Below are 21,084 nucleotides of genomic sequence, written 5' to 3'. Positions count from 1 at the left end.
TCTGGATGTTGTTTATTTAAAATATTATTTTAATGTTTTTATTGATTTCAGAGAGAGGAAGGGAGAGAGAGAAACATCAATGATGAGAGAGTCATCGATCAGTTGCCTCCTGCACGCCCCCAACTGGGGATCGAGCCCGCAACCCAGGCATGTGCCCTGACCAGGAATCAAACTGCAGTCTCCTCCATTCTAGGTCGATACTCAACCTCTGAGTCATGCCAGCCAGGCTGGACGTTGTTTATTTAACAAGATATATAATAAGGTGATTAACAAGTCTGATCTAGAAAAAAAACACATTTACCACTATGAATGAGGAAGGGGTGGATTTCTTTTAAAGTAGCTTCTATGCATGACTTTATTCTAATATATTTGAAATCTAGAGAGAACAGATTTTAAAAATATCAAAATTGGTTCAAGAAGATGTAGAATACCTGAATAAGTCAGTGATTGTCAAAAAGATGTAAAAAGTCATCAAAGCTCTTGTCCCTTCAGAGAAATTAGTTTTACTTACAACAACTTCAAGGAACCATTAACCCCTGAGAGAAGGGATTATCTGCCAGTTCATTTTCAAGGCTAAATAAAATTCTGATTAAAAAAAAACAACAAGGATAGCTCCCAAAAGACAAATTGTGGATGGTTATCATTTGTGAAAATAAATATAAGTAAAATTTAGTCCAACCTATTAAAATTAAGAAGCTAATTTGAAAGGGAATGTTTGGGACTTCACCTGTTCTGGATTAGTTATGCTTTTAGAATTTTGGTATTATAACTCCAGGAGATGACAGTGATGGGAAAACAGCCTTGATCCAGCCCCAATGATATTTGGATCAAGGCTTGTGAATCTGAGAAATCTCAAGAAATAGATTCTCTCAGCCCTTGGGGTAGCCAGGCAGTGTCTGGGGCAGAGGGGCCTGTTGCACCCCAAATGTCATCTATCTTCTCAGACATCCTGAGTGTTCCATAAAAGCACCTGCATTTTCTGCATGTGCCACCGCCTACAAAGGATTAGAAAGCAGTGTTCTGTATGTCATTTTTCTTTAAGTGGTTTAATTAGGATGTACAGTTGGAGGAGCTCAAAGCTATGACATTAAAGATTGTTACTTTGAATAGTTAATACACATGCACAAAATAAAAATTTTAAAGTTATGCAATTTGGTATACAAATATAAGTCTCCACACTATCTCTGCCCCCTCTTCACTCCATTAACTATACTTAGCAATTACTGGTATCAGTGTCTTATATATACATCCTGATTTTTATATTTATATAAGGTTATACATAACATACTCTTTATTTAAAAAATTTACAGCCTGGCTGGTTATGTTCAGTGGTTGAGCATTGACCCAGAAACCAAGAGATCACAGTTTAATTCCCAGTCAGGGCACATGCCCGGTTGCGGGCAGGGGACATGCAAGAGGCAGTCGATCAATGACTGTAATCACTGATGTTTCTATCTCTCTCTCCCTCTCCCTTCCTCTCTCTGAAATCAATAAAGGCATTTTTAAAAAAATAAATGTGTACGTTTTAAGCTGTTTTATATACATTGCTCAAGTGCCTTTAGGAAAATTATGCATCTATGCTTCTACCTGCAGTAGAAGAGATCCCAAAGAATCACATTCTTCTAACCCTGGAGAAAACATTTATTTTGAACAAAGACCATTGATAAATGAAAATGGAAAAGTCATTTTTGTTTTCACTTGCATTTCTTTGATTATGATTAATATAGAGGTGACCATTTATTTACATACTTGTTCGGCCAATGGTATTGCTTTTAGCATGTGTCTAAAACAATAGGTGCTCAATAAATATTTGTCAATTGAATAAATTGTATGTTCATAGCCTTTGTTTGTTTGATATTGGGGGTAGTCATATTTTTCTTACTAAAAGAGGAATAAATTGTTCAGAGGAATAAATGTGTATAAAGTTCCTAGCACAATGCCTGAAACTCACCAAGTATTAGCTCCCTGCTGGGTACTTGCATGCATTGTCATTTATGTCTCTTCTTTCTACTTTAAGAGATCAAGAAATTTAGAGTCAAAGAGATTAAGTAGCTTGTCCAAGGCCCCTTACATGGAGAATCCTAATTGCAAGGACAAGGGCAACAGAGGGTAGGGTTTTTGTACACAGCTTTCAGAATGTGTGACTGTGAAAAGGAAAAATCAGTGTTTTTTCAGATAATCTATAAAACGCAGTCAGTATATAGTCCTCACACGGAAAGCTGCAATGCTAGGAACAAAGATACGAAAGAACCTAAGTATCTTTTTTTAAAAATTTTTTTGTCTTGACCTTATGAAAAATAAAAATGCTCAAATGAAAGAATACAGAGAACATAGAAAATTTAAGGAAAAGCATTTTTAGTTCCTTCAGTTAGCCTTTGTTCGTTTAATATTGGGGGTAGTCATGTTTTTCTTACTAAAAGAACTATTGTTCAGAGGAATAAATGTGTATAAAGTTCCTAGCACAATACCTCAGTTAACCATAAGTGTTATCGTCCTTGCATATTTCTTTCCAGCTTCTTCAGTTTTAAAAATTCCTACTTTATTATGGAAAACTTGAAGCACACAACAGCAGAAAGTGTACTGCGGTCAGCCCTCACATGCTCCTCGCGCTGCTGTGAAAGCCACCACCCGTGTCTGTGCTCATGCCCACGCCCCCTTCCACCGGGTTCTTTCAAAAGCAGAGTTCAGATGTCACATGATGACATCTGTAAATATTTCAGTAACTATCTCTAAAAGACGCTTTTAAAAAAAATCAGGATGAATTTACAATTCTGAGCCTTTACTTTAGTAGGAAGGAAGGACAATAACATTTTCTACCAAAATCTGGTTTTGATACTATGATTCTCATTGTGATTGCAGAGAAAGTTGTTTCATATGTATTAGGAGAATTAGGATGTTAGGAAAAGGTTTTCCTAGGAACATTTTTTTCCCAAAGGCCTCTCCAAAAAAATATTTTTTCAGGTGCAACTGTGAAATGTGAAGGGTTTTTTTTTGTTGTTTGTATTAAACAAAAAATTGACTGAATTGGTAAAACTCTTATCATAATTCTAAATCTTTGATGTATTGAGAACTATATCTGTTTCTTTGCTCCTAGAAGGCAGTCAGATATTTGTTGAATGACTGAGTGACTGAGTTAAAATTAGGCAAATGATAGAATATTTTTGTGGCGAGAAGATGTAGGTGGGGAACCTTCCCTTTATTTAAAAAAAAAAAAAAAAGAGAGATAGGAAATGCCACACTTAGAAGTCACCATGCCTTAAATTCTAGCGGAAGGAGAATTTCACAAGTCATTCCAAAGAATTTACATATTTTAATTTTGGAAATAAGGTTTGATACTGCATCTTTGTTGGATTCATAAGCAACATTAATGATGCAACAGCTTGCTGTACTGCACCTAGATATCCCTTAGGCATCTCAAGTGTAATATCTAAAACCAGATTTTAAATTCCACTCTACCTACCTTATAGCTCCAAAGCCATCTTTTTCTTTCATCGTTCTAATACATCTTGATTAATGATGTCACAGGCCGCCTTGTCTCCCAAGCCAGAAACAGCTGTCAGCTAAGACTTCTGGTACTTAACCTTCCACTTTAAAATACTAGCTTTAGCCCAGTCGGTGTGGCTCAGCGGTTGAGCATCAACTTGTGATCCAGGAGATCGCGATTCGATTCCGGATCAGAGCACGTGCCGGGTTTGGGCTCAGTCCCCAGTCGGGGGTGTGCAGGAGGCAGCCGTTCATGACTCTCATCATTGATGTTTCTCTTTCCATCTCCCTTCCTCTCTCTGAAATCAATAAAGACATTTAAAAATATACATATATATTAGCTTTAGATCAGATCTGGACTTATCACTAGGTAGGTGATGATAACCTAGGCTCCTAGGTTTTAGTTTGGGGCTCATAATAGTACCTCGTGGAGTTTTGGAAACAAATGTGAAGCACCTTGCAGAGACCGCACCCCACAGTCAGCCTAAAGTCAGCAAGGAAAAAGTTGGCTCTTACATGGCGATTCAAAGTTACTTCAGTAACCGCAGGCACACTTCAGCTGAGCCTAGTCCCATTGATAAGCTCCTCTCTGTGCTCTCTTAACAAACAGCCCCGTTGCTCACCCCGTTCCCCAAGCCAAACACCGGGGACTATCCATGGCCTCCCTATTCCTGACCATTTTAAAATCCAGTTTGCTTCTACCCACGAGGATATTTCTGAAACACATACCCCTTTCCTGAGTACCGTAAGAAAGGTACTTTGGCCTTAGCCAGTATGGCTCAGTGGTTAGAGCATCAGCCTTAGGACTGAAGGGTCCCAGGTTCGACTCCAGCCAAAGGCACGTACCCCGGTTGCTGGCTCGATCCCAGCCCCGGTCGGGGTCCTGTGTGGAAGGCAACCAGTTGATGTGTCTCTCTCACATCGACGTTTCTCTCTCTCTCTCCCTTGCACTCTCTCTAGAAAGCAATGGAAAAAAATATCCTCAGGTGAGGATTAAAAAAAAAAAAGATTTCAATGTAATATTCCCTTTCCAGGGACAGCTTATATTCATTCAATGACTGTTTGATGCTGGGATTCCAGTCCCATTGTCCCAATTTGGGCAACTCTGTGGTGCCAAGTTGCACAGCTCCTCTAGTGATGAGAGAGAGCACTCAAGGAAAACGCCCTCCCAGGGCTGAGATCCAGACCCTGCTGGAGAGGGCACGGCCATGGCTAACTGAACGGCAGAGAAGTTGCTGTGGTGCTGTGCTAGTGGATCTTTCTGGAAACCTGCCCTTTAAAAGCTTGCCCTTTGGAAATCTACCTGTAGCTTGCCAAGAAAAACTGTTCAAGGGGAAGTGTCTCACCTGAGGCACTCTGCTACAAGATGACCCAGGTGAGGCACTGGATAACTTCAAATACCCAGGAAATCAAGTTAATGATATAGTCTAGTTAATAAAGCATGGGGCAGAAGTATACTGGTATCTGCCATTTACTTTAAAATGTACAAAAAATGTCTTGGAGCCCGGCCGGTGTGGCTCAGCGGTTGAGCATTGACCTAGGACCCAGGAGATCGCAGTTTGATTCCTGGGCAGGGCACATGCCCGGGTTTTGGGCTCGATCCCCAGCAGGGGGCGGGCAGGAGGCAGCCGATCAATGACTCATCATTGATGTTTCTCTCTCTCTCTGAAGTCAATAAAGATACATTTTTATTTTATTAAAAACAATTTTTTTTTATATATATCTTTATTGATTTCAGAGAGAGGGCAGCAGAGGGAGAGAGAGAAACACCAATGATGAGAGTCATTGGGGATGGAGCCCGCAACCTGGGCATGTGCCCTGACCGGGAATCGAACCCCAATCACCTGGATTCTAGGTCCATGCTCAACCACTGAGCCACACCTGGCCGGGCAAGATATATTTTTAAAAAGTATGTCTTGGAGAATGGCTGTGGGTTATCATAAACTTAGTGAGATGTTTATTTCAGTTGAAGTTGCTGTCCCAGATGTAATATCTTTGCTTGAACACATCAACAGACTCTGGTACTTGGGATGCTGAGGACTGGAACCCTTTGGGAATGAAAGACTGGGTGGCCTCTGCCACAATTCAACCAAGAGCAACTGAAAAGAAAATTAAAGAAGGAAGCCAGGGACATCAGTGCTGACCACCTTGAGGCAGGATAGTTAGATGTTAGGAAAGTTTTTGACAAGTGGAAAAAGGGAAACTGAGGCAAATGGTCAGACAAATAGGGCCAAACCAATCAAGCAATTTACAGTCAGCTAGTAAATCACAAGATCTTCTCTTCCCTAACCAGAGACACTTGAGAGCAAATAGTTTACGCCTCTCCTCCCTAACCAGAGAGCAAGTAGCTGAAATATCCCAGTCAGGGAGACAGATAGCAGAGACCCAGTCAGTGCCCCTAGTGCCAGCCAAACCCAAGGACGGATGAAGTCAGGGGGATGGATAACAAAAACCCAATTAGGCTCAAAGAAATCCAAGATAGAGGCAAAGCTGACCAGAAAATGACCCTGGTCTCTCTGTGCACTCATTTTGGATTATCAACGTATTAGAGAACACACCTGGAAAACTGATGAATATTCGCTGAAACTCTCCCCTGAGACCTCCTCTAAGATTCCTGCTGGAAAAAGAGCGAGAAGAGCTCTCAAGACGCCCAGCCAGTGTGGCTCAGCGGTTGAGCATTGACCTATGATCCAGGAGATTGAGGTCTGATTCCCGGTCAGGGCACATGCCAGGTTTGCGGGCTCGATCCCCAGTAGGGGGCATACAGGAGGCGGCCGATCAATGACTCTCATCATTGACGCTTCTCTCTCCCTCTCTCTCTCAAATCAATTTAAAAAAAAAAAAAAATTTTTTAAAAAAAGCCCTAAAGACAAAAAATGCCAGCACAGGGCTCTCTCTGTAGCACGTAGTGTGCTCAAGCCTTATCCCAGGAGTGAACCATTTATTTTCTTTCTGCTAAACTCTCACTGTCCCTAGCTTTAATAAATGCACTTTTTTAAAATGATTTTTTTTTTTTTTTGAGAGAGAGAGGAAAACATCGATGTGAGAGAGAAACATCGATTGGTTGCCTCCCGTACTCACCCCAGCTGGGGATCAAACCCGCAACCTGGTATGTGCCCTGACCAGGAATTGAACCCGCAACCTTTATGGTGCACGGGATGACGCTCCCAACAAACTGAGCCACCCAGCCAGGGCAACAAATACACTCTTAAAATCACCTGGATTCATGATGTGACCTCTTTCCTGCACTGAGTCAAGGACCCACACATTACCGGCCAGCCCGAGGCAGACCGGCTCAGGGCCCCACCCCAGTTACAGAAAGGGAGATTTTCCACATTTCCTCTACAGCTGCTACAGGAAGGTGTTTGTTTATGTATACTAACCGTTCTCCTCATTTCCTTCCCTTCCCCTTTTTTTTTTACTTTTATACATGAGTTATTATTGGAGGGTAAGTTTACAATTTAGTCTTTAGGTAATAGAATATTCAGTGAGACTGTGACTGAATCTGAGGAGTAATTAATTTAGCCTGTGATGGATACAAACTTTTGGAACTGTGGGTCTTCTCATTCTGGGGAAAAGTAAAACTTTCCTTGTAAGGATAGGTAAAATATAGAATTGTTTCGTTATTGTAGGCATTTCAAATGTTTGTCCATATAGGAGCTGAGTTAGATGTGTCAGTTATCTGTTGCCTCTCAGCTCCAAATGCACTGTTCAATATATGCTCTGTGATAAAACAATGCAATTCCCTTAAGCATTTGTCCTTTAAAGACAACACATGATTCATCTTTCTCAGCAGAGGGCACTGGAGTGACATTGCAGGAGGAAGTAGCTTCCCGAAATTTCCATTGCAAGCAGGAGTGAGGTGTCAGTGGCGTGGGTGTGAGGACCTCCCACAGAATCTGCCCCAACCTCAGCCTGGCAATAATCTTTCCACAGCCACACACCCAGACTCCCTTGACAAGCCCCACTCAACCCGCGCACAGCCACCTCTCAACTCCCTCAGGAGCTCCCCCTCAACCTGCACGAGGTCACCTGCTGGGTTCCCTCGGCAAGCCCCGTGTGGTCCAGATGCGCATACAGCAAGCAGGCTGCTCCTCCCAGCCCCCGTGGCCCACAGGCCCTGAGAGCCTCTCCCTGCCGGATCGGGACTCCCACTGCATGCCCACTCCACCCGTGGCTGCCTGCCGGCTCCCCTGCTTGCACTCTGCACACTTGCAGCAACTCCAGCCCAGCCCCAGCCTGGCTAAAGTAGCAAACGTCTCATCTCTACTATCTGGTGACCAAACTATTATCAGAGAAAATTGGGGTCCTCTTCCCCACTGGGCGCTGCTGGGGTGGAGTCCTTATGATGTCCCAAGAAAAAGAATTTTCTGAGACTCTCAGAGGAGTGTGAGTGATTCTTATTTGTGTGGGATTAAATTCCTGTGTTTCTCAAGCCCCATTTCCCTTAGTCCAGTCACTGAAGTGTAGCTGGGGTTGCAGCAGAGCCAGAAGCAAAGCCGGCGTCCGGAGTTTGCTGCCCACGCTGGAGGCGGGTCCAGCTCGGTATCAGGCTGGCTGCGGCCCGGGAGTCCCGTGGGGGGTCTGCCTAAATGACATGCCTATAATACCTGGCCTTCCCGTTGCCCCTTTCCTATTATTATTAACTAGTTAATTACAACGGTATCAAAACCACGTCTCCAACAAGGTTTAAACCCCTTCCCAAGTCCTCATTCCTCTGGTGCCTTCCCTCAACCCTAGGGTGCCATCTAGGGTTTCCTTATATCTTATAGTTACTATTTTATCACAGTTAATAATTCTTTATATTAAACTTCCCTGTTTAACCTAGTAGGTAGTTTCTCTCTCTTGATTGGACCCAGATCAGTACACAGGGTGCACCATTTTGCATTTTCACCAGCAATGTATGGGAGTTACAATCGCTCCACATCCTCACCAGCATTTCATATGGTCAATCTTTTTAATTCTGGCCATTTTAGTCATTAGTCATATTGTGGTATCTGATTGTGGTTTAAATTTTCATTTCCCTGGTAATTGATGGTGCCACGCTGAGCATCTTACATTGAGGGCAACCATCATCTAACCTGCGGAAAGTTTTGAATTAATAAAAATTAGATAAGGAAATATTTAAGTCAAAACCATGGTGTTAACTTTATGTGTTAGGAAATCTGAATATTTAGTATTTTAAGTATTTGTAAGATATAAGATACATGGGCCTATTCAAATAACAGTCTTATAATTCCAATTTAAAATGTGGAATCCAGCCCTGGCCGGTGTGGCTCAGTTGGTTGAGCAGCATCCCACGCACCAATAGGTCACCAGTTCGACTGGTCAGGGCACATACCCAGGTTGTGGGTTTGACCCCCATTCGGGGTGCATAGGGGAGGCAGGCAATTAATGTTTCTCTCTCTCTCCCCCCTCCCTTCCTCTCTCTCTAAAATCAATAATAAAAAAAAAATATGGAATCCAGTTAGTGACTAAGACTTACTCTGAGTTGAAATCTTACTATTTATGTACACTATTGGAACAAATAATGGAATATAAGATTTGCCACATAAGTTTATCATTTTAGCTTCATAAAACTTAATTTTAAGTACCAAGGAAAGATTCTTCTGGTAACTAAGCCTACCATAGTTTATAAATGGAAAAAATCTAACATGTTCTATTTGTAAGCATAGTTTGAAAGTGTTAAGGGAATTTATTTTTCTTTCATTTTTATTGATTGATTGATTTTATTTATTTTTTAAAATATGTTTTTATTGATTTCAGAGAGAGGAAGGGAGAGACAGAAACATCGATGAGGGAGAATCATCAATCAGCTGCCTCATGCACGCCCCCTACTGGGGGTGGAGTCCGAAACCGGGCATGTGCCCTGACCTGGAATTGAACTGTGACCTCCTGGTTCATAGGTATAGGCTCAACAGCTGAGCCACAGGGGCTGGGCTGATTGATTTTAGGGAGAAAGGAAAGGAGAGAAACACTGAATTGTTTCGTTTCCTTATGCATTTGTTGAGGGGAAGCCCAAAAAGTCTAAATTCAGGATCGATTCCAAAGAACTGACACATAAGCTTATTCAAATTCATAAGAGCTTAATAGGAAAAACTTACATAAACGGCAAAGCAGCTGCTTGCTTCCAGCAGTGGCCAGCTGGGAATAAATCCAGCCCCTCCCAGGACAAGGCCTTTTTTTTTATAGGGGGTTAATGGTAAAACCATGTGATGGGTAGTCACATAGGCCACCAGAAAGGACAATGCATTTCTATTAGCAGGTAACGTCTGACAGCTGTCACACTCTATGCATTCATTAACCTCCTTCCTGGGTGTGTTGTTTATCTTTGGGCGGTAGCCCAGCTTTCCGGGTGCTCAGCCAAACCTGAGGCTACAGAGAGTTAAACGGTCACAGAGTCCAACACTTCCCAGCTGCCTTTACTGCTGGAGACATATTGCATCTCTGAGCCTCCCTGCAGCATTTATTGGTTGATTCTTGTATGTGCCCCAATCAGCAATGGAACCCACAACTTTGGTGTAACGGGACAACACTCTAAACTGAGCTACCCAGCCAGGGCTGAAAGTGTTAAGGGAATTTAATTGTTATAAAAGCTCTCTTTAAAAGAGATTGTCAAAATCTTTTAGGCTAGGGGAAGATCTTCACTGGTTGCTAAAACTGCCTAACGCTGGCTGCACATCAGAATCAGAATTAGAATCTAACAGAATATAGATATTCTTGTTTCTTGAATATAGATAACTTGTTTCTTAACCATTTTACATTAAGCTACAAATATTATACCCTTTTACTCCCCAGTACTTCAGCATGTAGTTCCTAAAACATTGTTACATAACTGTTATACAATAATCAAAATCAGGAAATTATTACAGATGTTACTGTCTAATCCACAAAGCTTATTTAAGTTTCACCCAGCCCTGGGTGGTGTGGCTCATTTGGTTGGGCATCGTCCCCTGCACCAAAAGGTTGATGGTTTGATTCCTGGTCAGGGCACATGCCACGGTTTCGAGCTCGATGCCCTGGCTGGGGCATCCAGGAGGCAGCCGATCAATGTCTCGCTTTCACATTGATGTTTCTCTCTCTCTCCCCCCTCCCCCTCCCTCTCCCTTCCTCTCTTTCTCTCTCTCAAAAAAAAAAAAATCCATCCATTGTCCCACTAATCAATAGAAAAAAGTTTTTAATTATTTTTCTAATCCCTGATAAAATTCATAAATTGTGAGTGGTTAGGGTTTTCCTTTATAAGTCTCTATCTATTAGAGATATATATGTAAATATAAAATATGATGTTGGGGCTTGCTTTAAATACACCAATACAAAAAGAGCTGAGTGGGGAGATACATGAAAATCACCATAATGGTGATAACTGTTGAAGCAGGTGATGGGTCCAAGACGGAGGTTTATTATACCTATCTCTTTGCTTTCTGTTCGAAAATTTCCATGATAAAACTTGAATTAACTAAATACAAACATTGTATATATGAACGTTGCAGCTAGAAAAGAGTAAAAAATAACAGCTCTTACCTGTCTCTCTGCAATAGTTACTAGCTCCGGTGTAACTGCTGGTTTAGTTATGCTCTAATATAAGCTATTTAATGCTCTCAACAAGCCTTTAAGATTCTGACTTAGTCCCACGTTCAACATCTGAGAACTAAGGCTCAGAGGTGCAATCGCTCGGTCCGGGGAGAGAAAAGCAGCTCGACCCCCAGTTTATCCGCGCCCGCGCTCGCTCTGCAGCTGCGACGGGGCGGGAGGCGATGCGGCAGGCGCGGGGAGGGAAACGCGCCTGGCCCAGGCGGTATCTCCGCAGGAACAAACCAAAGAACAGGTCCCCTGGTCCCGCTTCCCTCTGCACTGGGACCCGCGGAAACTCCGAGGTGCGGAGCTGCTGGCGCATCCTCCAGCCCGCGCGGGGCCGGCGCCGGGGCGGGGTTGGGGCCCCCGCGGCGAATCCGAACCTGGCCGCGGGCTCTCCCCGGCTCCGCCCACCCCGCTCGGCCGGGACGGAGGCGGTGCTGCGCCGGGGGTGTGGCCTGGGATTCCCAGGGAGGGGAGGCCCCCGTGTGTCCTTGTCGGAGAGGGGAGGTGACTCCGGCCGAAGAGGACGCAGCATGAGGGCCCTGCGGGTGAGGCAGGCCGGGGCCCCCAACCGGGAAGCCTTCACCCCAATACGGGACTCCCTAAATGTCCCAGGATCGGGGACCTTGGAACGTGAGCCCCTTTAGGGCTCGAGTCGCCCCACTGAGCAGCCTGAGGCCCCCACCCCTCACCTCCTAATCCAAGGGCTTCTCAGAGAGCCGGGGACCACTAACACGGCCCGAAGCCCCGGGTTTGAACTTATCTCCGTCCAGGGCTCCCTAACACCTAGGACCCGGGCACTGGGAATTTAACACCCCGTCCCCTTCCCCGGACTTAGGGAAACCCCATTGGGTACCCCGGATCCAGTCCCGACATTTCGGGGAACTGAGCCTACCTTTGGGGTCCGCCCCTCTTCCAGGGCCGTCTAGACAGCCTGGTGACCTCCAAGCCAGACCCTCTAGGCGCGAGGCCCCCTTTGGGTCTTTCTTGACAGGACACCCGCCCCCACTCGTGCTGGCAATTGTCATCTTGCCTTTGGGAAGCTCCTAAGGCCTGCGTCCGTCCCCGACCCCCCGCTGGACCCACTTTGAGACTCTCCGGGTGCCTCTAACACCTGTCCCCCGCCTTCCTCCAGGTTTCCCAGGCGTTGGTTCGCGCCTTCAGCTCAACCGCCCGCACCCACTTGGAGAACCGAGTGGCGGAGAAACAGAAACTCTTCCAGGTGGGGGGCGGGGCTAGAGGGGCTGGGCGGGGCTAGAGGAGGCGGGGGCGGGGCGAGGCGGCGGTCTGCTAGCTGGATCCAGAGGGAGGCGAGGGATGCCGTCTTCACCACAGTGAGCACCCCTTTCTTATTGGACGCCCCCAACATCAGGCGGACAATGACCTCCCGGTGCACTTGAAGGGCGGGGCAACCGACAGCATTCTGTACCGACTGACCATGGCGCTGTGCGTGGGAGGTGAGTGCGGGCCGCTCCGCGCGAGCTTCAGGAGGCGCGCTCCTGCTGGTTCCCAGCTGGGATTTAGGGAGGGGATTGGGGACGGTACTGGAGTCCACGCTAGCAAATAGGGAGGGAGCTCCCTAGGACTTGGGCTTCTGTCCCAGGAGGGGATCTGGGGCCCTGGCAGGAGGTGGGTAGAAAGCTCAGGGCCTGGTCTGGACCAAGGACCATGGATTCCCTGCCTGAGGTTGAGGAGGGAGTTTGAACCATGACCTGGGGCTGGGATCCATACTGGTGACTGAGGAGTCTGCAGTGGGGCTTAAAAGCCCAAGATGGGGTTCAGGGAAGCGATTAGGATCTCATGCTGTATCCCCCACACTCTCCCTAGGCACCGTCTACAGCCTATATTGCCTTGGCTGGGCTTCCTTCCCGCACAAGAAGTGAGACCAAGAAGTCTACAGAACGTGAAGAACTTGAACAGCTTAAATAAATATGCTGGCTTCTTGGGGGAACCCAGCCCAGCTCTGGCTTGTGTGTGTGCCCCTCAGCCCGTCCTCCGATTAGCAAGCAATCTCTGTCCTATGGACAGCCCATTGCCCCAGCCTTGAGTCCCTCATTCTAGACCTGGACTATTTCTAGGATGTCACTGCTTCTCAGCCCTCCAAGAGGGGTTGGGGACACCAAAGAGCATCCCTGGGATGCCCCTCAGGCTTGATGAACTAGGGCGGTATCCTCAAGTGGGACAGGGATATATATCATGGGATAGCAGTGCCTCAGAGGCTCGGGGGTGGAAGGAAGAAGCAAAACAGACAGGGGCACGTAAGGAACAAACTCACTCATGCACAGATGACAGCGCAACAAACATGACCTTGGGAGACAGAACCAGGGGGGACACTGACACTTCCCACCACCCCTACTCTTGCAGCAGGAGCAGAGAGTGCCCAGGCCTCTGGGTCCCAGTCTCAGCTTCCACAGAATCTCTAAAGCATCTTAGCAAGAGTGAGGCTACGGCTCAACTGGGATCCAGTGTCAGAAAGACATGCAGATCCAGCCTTGGGGAGAGTCACAGAGACCCACAAAACCACCCCCACCCACCACCAGGACCCAGACTCCCTCTGCCCCAGACAGAGCCTGAGCCACCCCTCAACTCTTAGAACAGGAGGCAGATCTCAGAGCAGCAACTGGGTGCATTTATTTCCTCCAGGGCCTAGCAGGCTGGGAGCAGAATACAAAGGCACTGGGGCATGTAGGCCTGTTATGGCCTGGAGTTCAGCTGCCTGGGTGGTTAACTGTGAACAGGTACCAGGCTGCATAGGGACTGGGGTGATCCTCCCAGAACTTAGAGAAGGGCCCTTGGGGTGTGGAAGCAACACAACTTGGCACAGATGCATGAGAAGGGTTATGGAGTGGGTGTGAAATGGATGTGCTGAGGGTAAGTGACCCATGGGGCCTGGTGTGTTAGAGTGTCTTAGAGTCAGAGGTAACTTGGGGCATGGCATGTTGGGACATGTTGAGTCCTAGCTGTTGTCTGAGAAGCTAGTTGCCAACAGCTGGGAGAATGGAAAAGCCGGTGGGTTGGCAGGACCTACAAAGACATGACTGCAGACAGGATCAGCCCTGGGAGAGACCAAAAAGTCCAAGGTGACACCTATAGCGAGGTGATGAGAGGAGAAGTCTGGGGTTCCCATTCAGGAATACATAGTCAGCTGCAGCCACTGGGGAGAGAAGGGCACAGAGAGTGAGGAGGAAGGGAAATGGGAATACCAGGAGCCCTTCTCTGCCCTCCCCAGAGGTTTCTGGGAAAATAGGAGGGAGGGAGCCCAGTTTAGAGCTGAGGGAAGGTGTCCCCTGCTGGGAACCCACATCCCAGGATGGGAGTTTCTTACCTCTTGGATGTTCACTTGAATTTGTCCGGTGCCATCTTTATCAAGAGATTTGAAAGCACCTAGAGGAGAAGGGAAGGTTTGGGAGGAGATTAGCTTTTTTTTATTGAGTATTGTGTGCCAAGCACTATAAAAAGCACTTTTCATGTATCCATTCATTTAATACAATTCTGTGAGATGTGTCATTTTAAAATTTGAGCCTGGCCGGGTGTGGCTCAGCGGTTGAGCGTCGACCTAGGATCCAGACAATCGGGGTTCGATTCCCGGTCAGGGCACATGCTGAGGCTGCCAGCTCCATCCCCAGTCGGGGGCGTGTAGGAGGCAGCAGATCAATGACTCTCTCATCATTGATGTTTCTATCTCTCTCTCTCCCTCTCCTTTCCTCTCTCTGAAATCAATAAAGATATATTTTTTAAAATAAAATAAAAAATAAAATTTGACACAAAGAAGTGATGTGCTCCTGGTCACACAATGAGAAAGTGAGGAAATAGGGATTGAAACCCAGGCTGTTACCACCTCAATAATGGCCTCCATATACCCCATCACCCTCTGCCCAAGTCCCAGCCTCCCACCAACCACTAAACCCTCCAGTTCCAGCCTAAACAGACTATTGGAAAGAGACTCTGCAGGATCCAGTTCCTGCCTTACAGTCGGGCGTGGTTCCCGCTCCTGCCCTGAAACTCCACTCCATGTTCCCCACCCACAGCCAAACCTGGGTAAACAGGTGCCCACACTGCCTTTGCTTCCTCTCTTTCATTCTGCACTGTTACCACCCTCAGATGTCCACATACCTGGTGTCCTGCTCGCCGCACTCACTGCAGTTACTATTGATCTTGCTGGTAAATCCAATGGACATGTCTTGGGCCTTCTCATATGTGACTTTTGGCATCATCTGTCCTATTGTCCATTCCTGCCTTCCCTTCACATTCCTGACATACCTGTCCCTTTTCCTTTACCCATGCTCTTAATGTACGGTCCTTCCTGGTCTCTTGGGAGGTAGGGGAACCAGAGCCAAACCTGACCTTGTCCACCCCCCTGCCTAGAACCTGCTGTAGCTCTCTGTTTCTCCCACTAAAAATTAGGGGTGTCTGAGCACCCCTAAAAATTAGCATTTACAGCCCTACGTGCCCATTGCTCTTGCTTCCTTTCATTCAACTCTCTTGAACAGGTCAAAGTTCAAATTCTGGCTTTACAACTTCCTCGCTGAGTGGCTGTGAGCAAGCAATTTTGCCTCCTTCAACCCTAGGCTCCTCCTCCGTAAAATGGGGACAATAATTCCCACTTCTCAGAGTGGCCTTAAAGATTCAGTGCATTAATGTTCAAAAGAGCCTTCATGATCCAGTCCCTGCTGTCCCCTCCTCACAGTCTTATGTCTCACCATCCTGCCCCCTCTCTTCAGCATGCTGAACTGAGTTCAACAAAAACACCAAAAGTACCATCTTCTCTTTCCTTTCTAGACCTTCGCACAGGCTGTTCCCACTGCAACACTCATCCTCTCCTCTCACGGGGTCACTCCTCCTCACCCCACCCCTAAGGTCTCAGCTCACATGTGTCTTCCTCCAGGAAGCCCTCCTTGACCCCTCAGGCTGCCTCTTAAGTTTGAAGCCCTCAGAGCTTTCCCAGTCACACATGTAAACCCACTCTGCCCTGAGCTTCCCCTATCCCAGCAGCAACCATTCTGAGCTTTGCCTTTCCACTGGACGGTGAGTGATGTGAGGGCAGGATCTGCGGCTGTTCTGGTCACTGCATTGCCAGCCTCAGTGTTAGGCTCAAAGACCTTGGCCAATGGAGGTTGAACAAATAAAATCCCCACCAGGGAAGAGAGTTGGGGTGTTACTCACGGAACATGGCATCCAGCCTGACCAGGCAGCTGATGAAGTTGTCAAAATCCATGTTCCCTCCCTCATCTGAGTAGCGTCGGATGATCATGTTGTAGAGATGCTCATTTAGATGGAACCCTGACGATGGTTTAGTCTCTCAGGTGTGCGGGCCACGCAGCCCAACTCACTCCCAGCCCCAGAATTCAGGCTCAGACCAACTCAGTGGAGGCTGCCTCACCAATACCACCCCCAGCGCCACCATGTCCCCACCAGCCATACCTGCTGCCTCAAAGGCCCCGGGAAGTTCACTGCTGCCAATGGTCCCTGAACGGTCAACATCAAACTTTTTGTATATGGCCTGTGGGGACAGGAAGATCAGGGATCATATAAGCACCATGGAGCACAGCATCTCCATGGCTTAGAAGTCTTCATGCTAGGAGTTTCTGAGGTCACCACACACCTGCCACTTTTTGATGTTGTTCCACAAATACTTGAACTCCTCGAAACCCAGCTTGCCTGTTGTGTCACTCTGGCAGGAAGGTGTTAAGAATAGCTGTACCAAATGTGTGCATTGTACACCATGTGTACATCATGATGATAACTGCCAAGCAGGGAAACATGGGCTACAACCCCAGCTCCTGTCTCACCCTAGTCATGTTGCCTTGGGTGTGGTGCTATTTCTTGTTTTATCCATACATATTTTATGTTTTTTTTTTTAAAAATTGTACTTATTGATTTTAATGAGAGAGGAAAGGAGGGAGGAAGGGGGATAGGGAGAGGGGGAGAGAAAGAGAAACATCAATTTTGTTGTTCCACTTATTTATACATTCCTTGGTTGTTTCTTGTATATGACCTAACTGGTGATCGAACCCACAACCCTGGCCTATCAGGATGATGCTCTAACCAACTGAGCTACCTGGCTAGGGCCACTTTATGTTTCTAAATGGTTAGGACTCTCTTTAAGCATAACCATGTGGAATTATAATGAACTTTTCCAAACTACAAATTTCTCACCTGAAAATAGTTGCTAATTCCTTATTTATAAAATCCTTGATAGTAATTTGATTTCCTAAATGTTAGAACATGTAAAAAACAGGGGCACCTTAGAGCTCTAAGAAAATGAGGTGAATATCAACAATAGCCAAGACTTACCAGATTACCTAGTACACACCAGACAGCTGTAAGCTTCTCAGAACACAATTTTTATCACTAAATCCTCAGTAATATTCCCAGTCACAGAGAGAGACAGATTCAGAGCTGAAAAATCTACCTGCATAAGATCATAGTAACACCTAACACGCACAGACTGCTTACTATGTACTACGCACTGTGCTAAACCTTTTGCATGTAACTCTTAGTTGGGTATCACCATTGTCATTTTACAGATAGGCAAACTGAGGCACAGAGAGGCTCAGTTAGCATGTATATGTGCACTTGGGCATACCTATGACAGAAGCTTGAGTTCTCAAGCCCAAAAGACCTGGAGTCCAAATTCCTATCCTGCCACTTACTCTTTACAGTATTTGTAACTTCAGACAAATGACTGCCTCTCTCTCTCTGAGACTCAGTTTCTTTACCTACAGAATGGAATGTAATAATTGTATATGTCTAACAGGATGGCTGTGAAGTGCATGTAAGTGCCAGCTATGACAGCTGATGTTTTTATTGTCACATGTCCATAGGTGGGTGTGTGCTCTAATGTATTTCTGTCTACATCTGTGGGTATGAAAGCTATAACCTGGTTCCCACTCTTGCTCTCAGAAAATTCCTTCTGCACTCAAAGCCTCTCCTAGACTGCCCTCAAGGATACATCCATCACGGCCACCATGCTGCGACATGTGTCAATGCCAAAACCGTCAGTCTTCAGATCAGGGTCTGTGGGGGACAGGTTGAAAGTCAGAGGCTAGAGGTCACAGCTACCCCAGCTGCCATACCTCTAAACCTGCCCAATGTGTTGACCCCCGTCACTCACGTCGGGTCACGACCTTGTTGAGAATGTTCATGAGTTCTGTTGCACTGACTTCCATGTCCTGCAGGGAAGTTTGGGGTGGACCGGGGGTGACTAAAAGGGGCCTGGGGGTGTCATGAAGGAGGATAGGAACTTTGGGATTGCCATGGTTGAGTGTGTGTGTGCAAGGGCCACCCAAGGGAAAGTATGGAAGAGTTAGGACAGGTCTAAGGACCCTGGGTTACTTACTTCTCCAGCCAGCTGGGCAAAGAGCCTCCGGAACTGCCGGACCTCCTCACTCTCGTTGGCCTCGATGTTGGAGTAATGAGTGCGTGGGGGCTGCAGAGGGAGGAGATCTCAGAGCAGGTAGGGGGAGGGGTGGGGAGGGGTGCCCTGGCCAGTACAGCCCGAGGTGGTAAAGTAACAGTGGACTGGGTAGCTGAGTGATCGAAGGAATGAGAGGTGGTCAGTGAACAGGGGTGGGTAATAGCTAAGTCTGTGGACATGACAAGGGGAAAGACTTAATGAGAGGGGTCTCATAAGACGGAGAAGGGGTGGGGCTTCTCCAAAGGGACAGGGAGGGGTGCTGGAAACGGCCTCAGAGTGGGAAGAAAGGCTTCAGGTTGTGGGGGGCCGCTTACCGGGGGCTCTGGGTTATACTGCGCAGCCGCCTCGCTGGAGGGAAACGGGAATTAGCGTCAGGGAGCCGGGCCTCCAACGGGCAGCAGTAGCCCCCACAGCCAACCCCTCCAAACCCCAGGCTGCCCCCTCCCTGACTGCTCCCTCTGCCTGCCTTCTCTCTCCTCGTCCTCACCTGCTCACCTGTCCCTATCCTTGCTGCCCTGGTTGCACCCGCGAGGGAACTGAGGCCCACCTCAAGCTAGGCTCCGCCCACCAGAGCACACCTGCCCCGTGCAGCCGCCTCAGTAGGCTCAGCCCGTCCGAGGGCTCACTTCGTAAAAGTTCTGCCCCAGCTTCTCGGGGGGGGGGGGGGGGGGGGGCGCGCCCAAACTCCCCAGATCCCGCCTGTCTAGGAACCCACTTCATCGCTAGGGCTTCCTGAACGCCTGTGTCTTCCCAGCACCTCACCCCCGCTCCATCAGTTCCCGACCCTTGGAGGGATCACTGCTCAGTGGCCACGGCTAATTAAGCCCCTAATTAGGACAAGTCCACCACCTGCCCTACCTCCGCGAGGACATTTTTCTATTTTAATCCAGCCAGTTCCCAGCGGGGCTGAGCCCCTTCAAGTCCATTTATCTCATCCCAGTAGGCCTCGGCCTCCTCTTCTCAGCGACCCACCTACGACGGCGGTGGCCCCGCGCCCATAGAACCAGCCTCGCCCCCATGAGGTGACACCCAGCCTCACTGACTCCGCCCCCTCAACGTCCGTCTCCAGGTCAGCAAAAGCCGGCTGGGTCCAGCCCCAGGAAGCTCCGCTCCCCAAAGCCCCGCCGGGACCCTCAACAGATCCAACAGATCCAACAGATCCAACAGATGGTGCCCCCCCCCATGGAAGCCCCGCCCCCATGAACCGCCGTCCGCCTCCCTAGGGCCCGCCCCCTCAGGGCCCGCTCCCTAGCCCTAATCCAGGCTAATCAAGGCTCCAGGTCAGTCTCCGGGTTACCCCATTCTAATCCTGCCGGGCCGCCTCCAACGTCAGGCCCCGCCCAGGCCCGCCCAGGCCCCGCCCACCTGATGGCGCTAATGACCCCGCCCAGAATGCGCATGGCAGTTCCGCCGCCGCCGCCGCCGCCGCCGCCGCCTCCTCCGCCGCCGCCGCCGCCTCCGCTGATCAGGCCTCCGAGCACATTCCCCAGGCCCCCGCCCAGGCCTCCGCCTCCCCCGCCGCCGCCTCCGCCTCCCTTCAAGAACGAGTTAACCAGGAACATGGCTGCGACTCCTAAGGATTCCTAAGGAGAAAAAAGGGGTTAGGTGGCCGCCTGGCCCCGAGCCCACCCCCTCCCCGTAAAAATAAGAAATTCAGGCAGCCGGACGTGGGGAATGAGGCCTCCGGGAGGGGGCCCATCCTCCGGCTGGGGCTGGACGAGCCGGGGAGGGCAGTTCTGGGTGGCGCGATAGGGACTGAGGGTAGGTTTGAAACCCCTCCGGATTCAAAGGGTCCCTCCCCATCAGGCTTGAGTGACCCTGGACTCAACGGACACATAGGCTTCGTTAAGGGTAGGGGCCCAGTTCTGGTGGGGTTCTCGGAGGCTCCAAGTAAGGCATCCTCGATGTGCCTGGGAACTCGAATCAGAGCCCCAAAACTGCACGATGGGTCTTGGGCGAGTCAGGAGCGCGGCCTGGAGGGTTTTGGAAATTCAGAATGTGGGCCTGAAAATTTAGATACTCCCGGCAGCGGGATTACAGTGTCACTGCCGGGTCTGTGGGCTCGGGTCTGAGATCGTGGGTGTCAGACCCGGGCCTGGAATAACGGGTTCCCCGTTGGAATTGGGAACACGGATCTAGGATCGTGGTTCTGGAAGCCACCCCAGGGCATAATAATTTACGGGGTACCTCTCAAATCCATGGTCTCGTATTTTAAGGAGACGTAGGGTGGAAGAGTGTCTGGGGCGGCATAAGAGGGGCAGGACGGGTCTGGAGGTTCGAATCTCAGATCGTAAGTCTGGGGACCCCTGAAGCCGGGACTTTAGGATCTCGTCGGGTCTGGGGCCGTAAAGGCGGGTTAGGAAGCACAAGGGTAGTGTGGCCCGGGCGCTCACCGCCTTTCACAGGTCCGCCGTTCCCCGGCCTCCGCTGCTCCCGGCCTCCGGCAGAGTCCGGCTGCGTAGGGCGGGGCGGGTGACTCAGGCGGCTCCTTCCGAACCGGCCGCCGCGGGCGCGCCGCCGGCTTCCGCGCGGTCCTACCGCCGCCTGCGGAGCTGCGCCTGCGCGCGAGCGCTCGGCCGCGCCAACCGGCGGTAGCGGCCCCGGCTTCG

General features: G+C 48.5%; 2 protein-coding genes across 2 annotated transcripts; one reads left to right on the top strand and one right to left on the bottom strand.

Moving 5' to 3' along the window:
- Window positions 1-11,486: 11,486 nt before the first annotated feature.
- Window positions 11,487-13,020, top strand: COX7A1 (cytochrome c oxidase subunit 7A1). The gene is made up of 4 exons (XM_081118448.1): window positions 11,487-11,606; window positions 12,194-12,280; window positions 12,431-12,515; window positions 12,886-13,020. The coding sequence occupies exons 1-4, from the start codon at window positions 11,592-11,594 to the stop codon at window positions 12,939-12,941; spliced, it is 243 nt and encodes an 80-aa protein (XP_080974574.1). The 5' UTR covers window positions 11,487-11,591; the 3' UTR covers window positions 12,942-13,020.
- Window positions 13,021-13,666: 646 nt separating this feature from the next.
- Window positions 13,667-20,962, bottom strand: CAPNS1 (calpain small subunit 1). The gene is made up of 11 exons (XM_081118436.1): window positions 20,869-20,962; window positions 19,841-20,058; window positions 18,790-18,823; window positions 18,398-18,487; window positions 18,173-18,230; window positions 18,011-18,075; window positions 16,661-16,729; window positions 16,480-16,558; window positions 16,222-16,338; window positions 14,384-14,442; window positions 13,667-14,212 (listed from the first exon to the last, which is right to left on the bottom strand). The coding sequence occupies exons 2-11, from the start codon at window positions 20,035-20,037 to the stop codon at window positions 14,186-14,188; spliced, it is 795 nt and encodes a 264-aa protein (XP_080974562.1). The 5' UTR covers window positions 20,038-20,058; window positions 20,869-20,962; the 3' UTR covers window positions 13,667-14,185.
- Between the last annotated feature and the right edge of the window lie 122 nt (window positions 20,963-21,084).

Source organism: Miniopterus schreibersii (assembly GCF_964146895.1).
Source record: "Miniopterus schreibersii genome assembly, chromosome: 18".
Lineage (NCBI taxonomy): Eukaryota > Metazoa > Chordata > Mammalia > Chiroptera > Miniopteridae > Miniopterus > Miniopterus schreibersii.
Note: the sequence above shows the minus strand (reverse complement) of the source record. Positions and strands in the feature narration are given on the sequence as shown.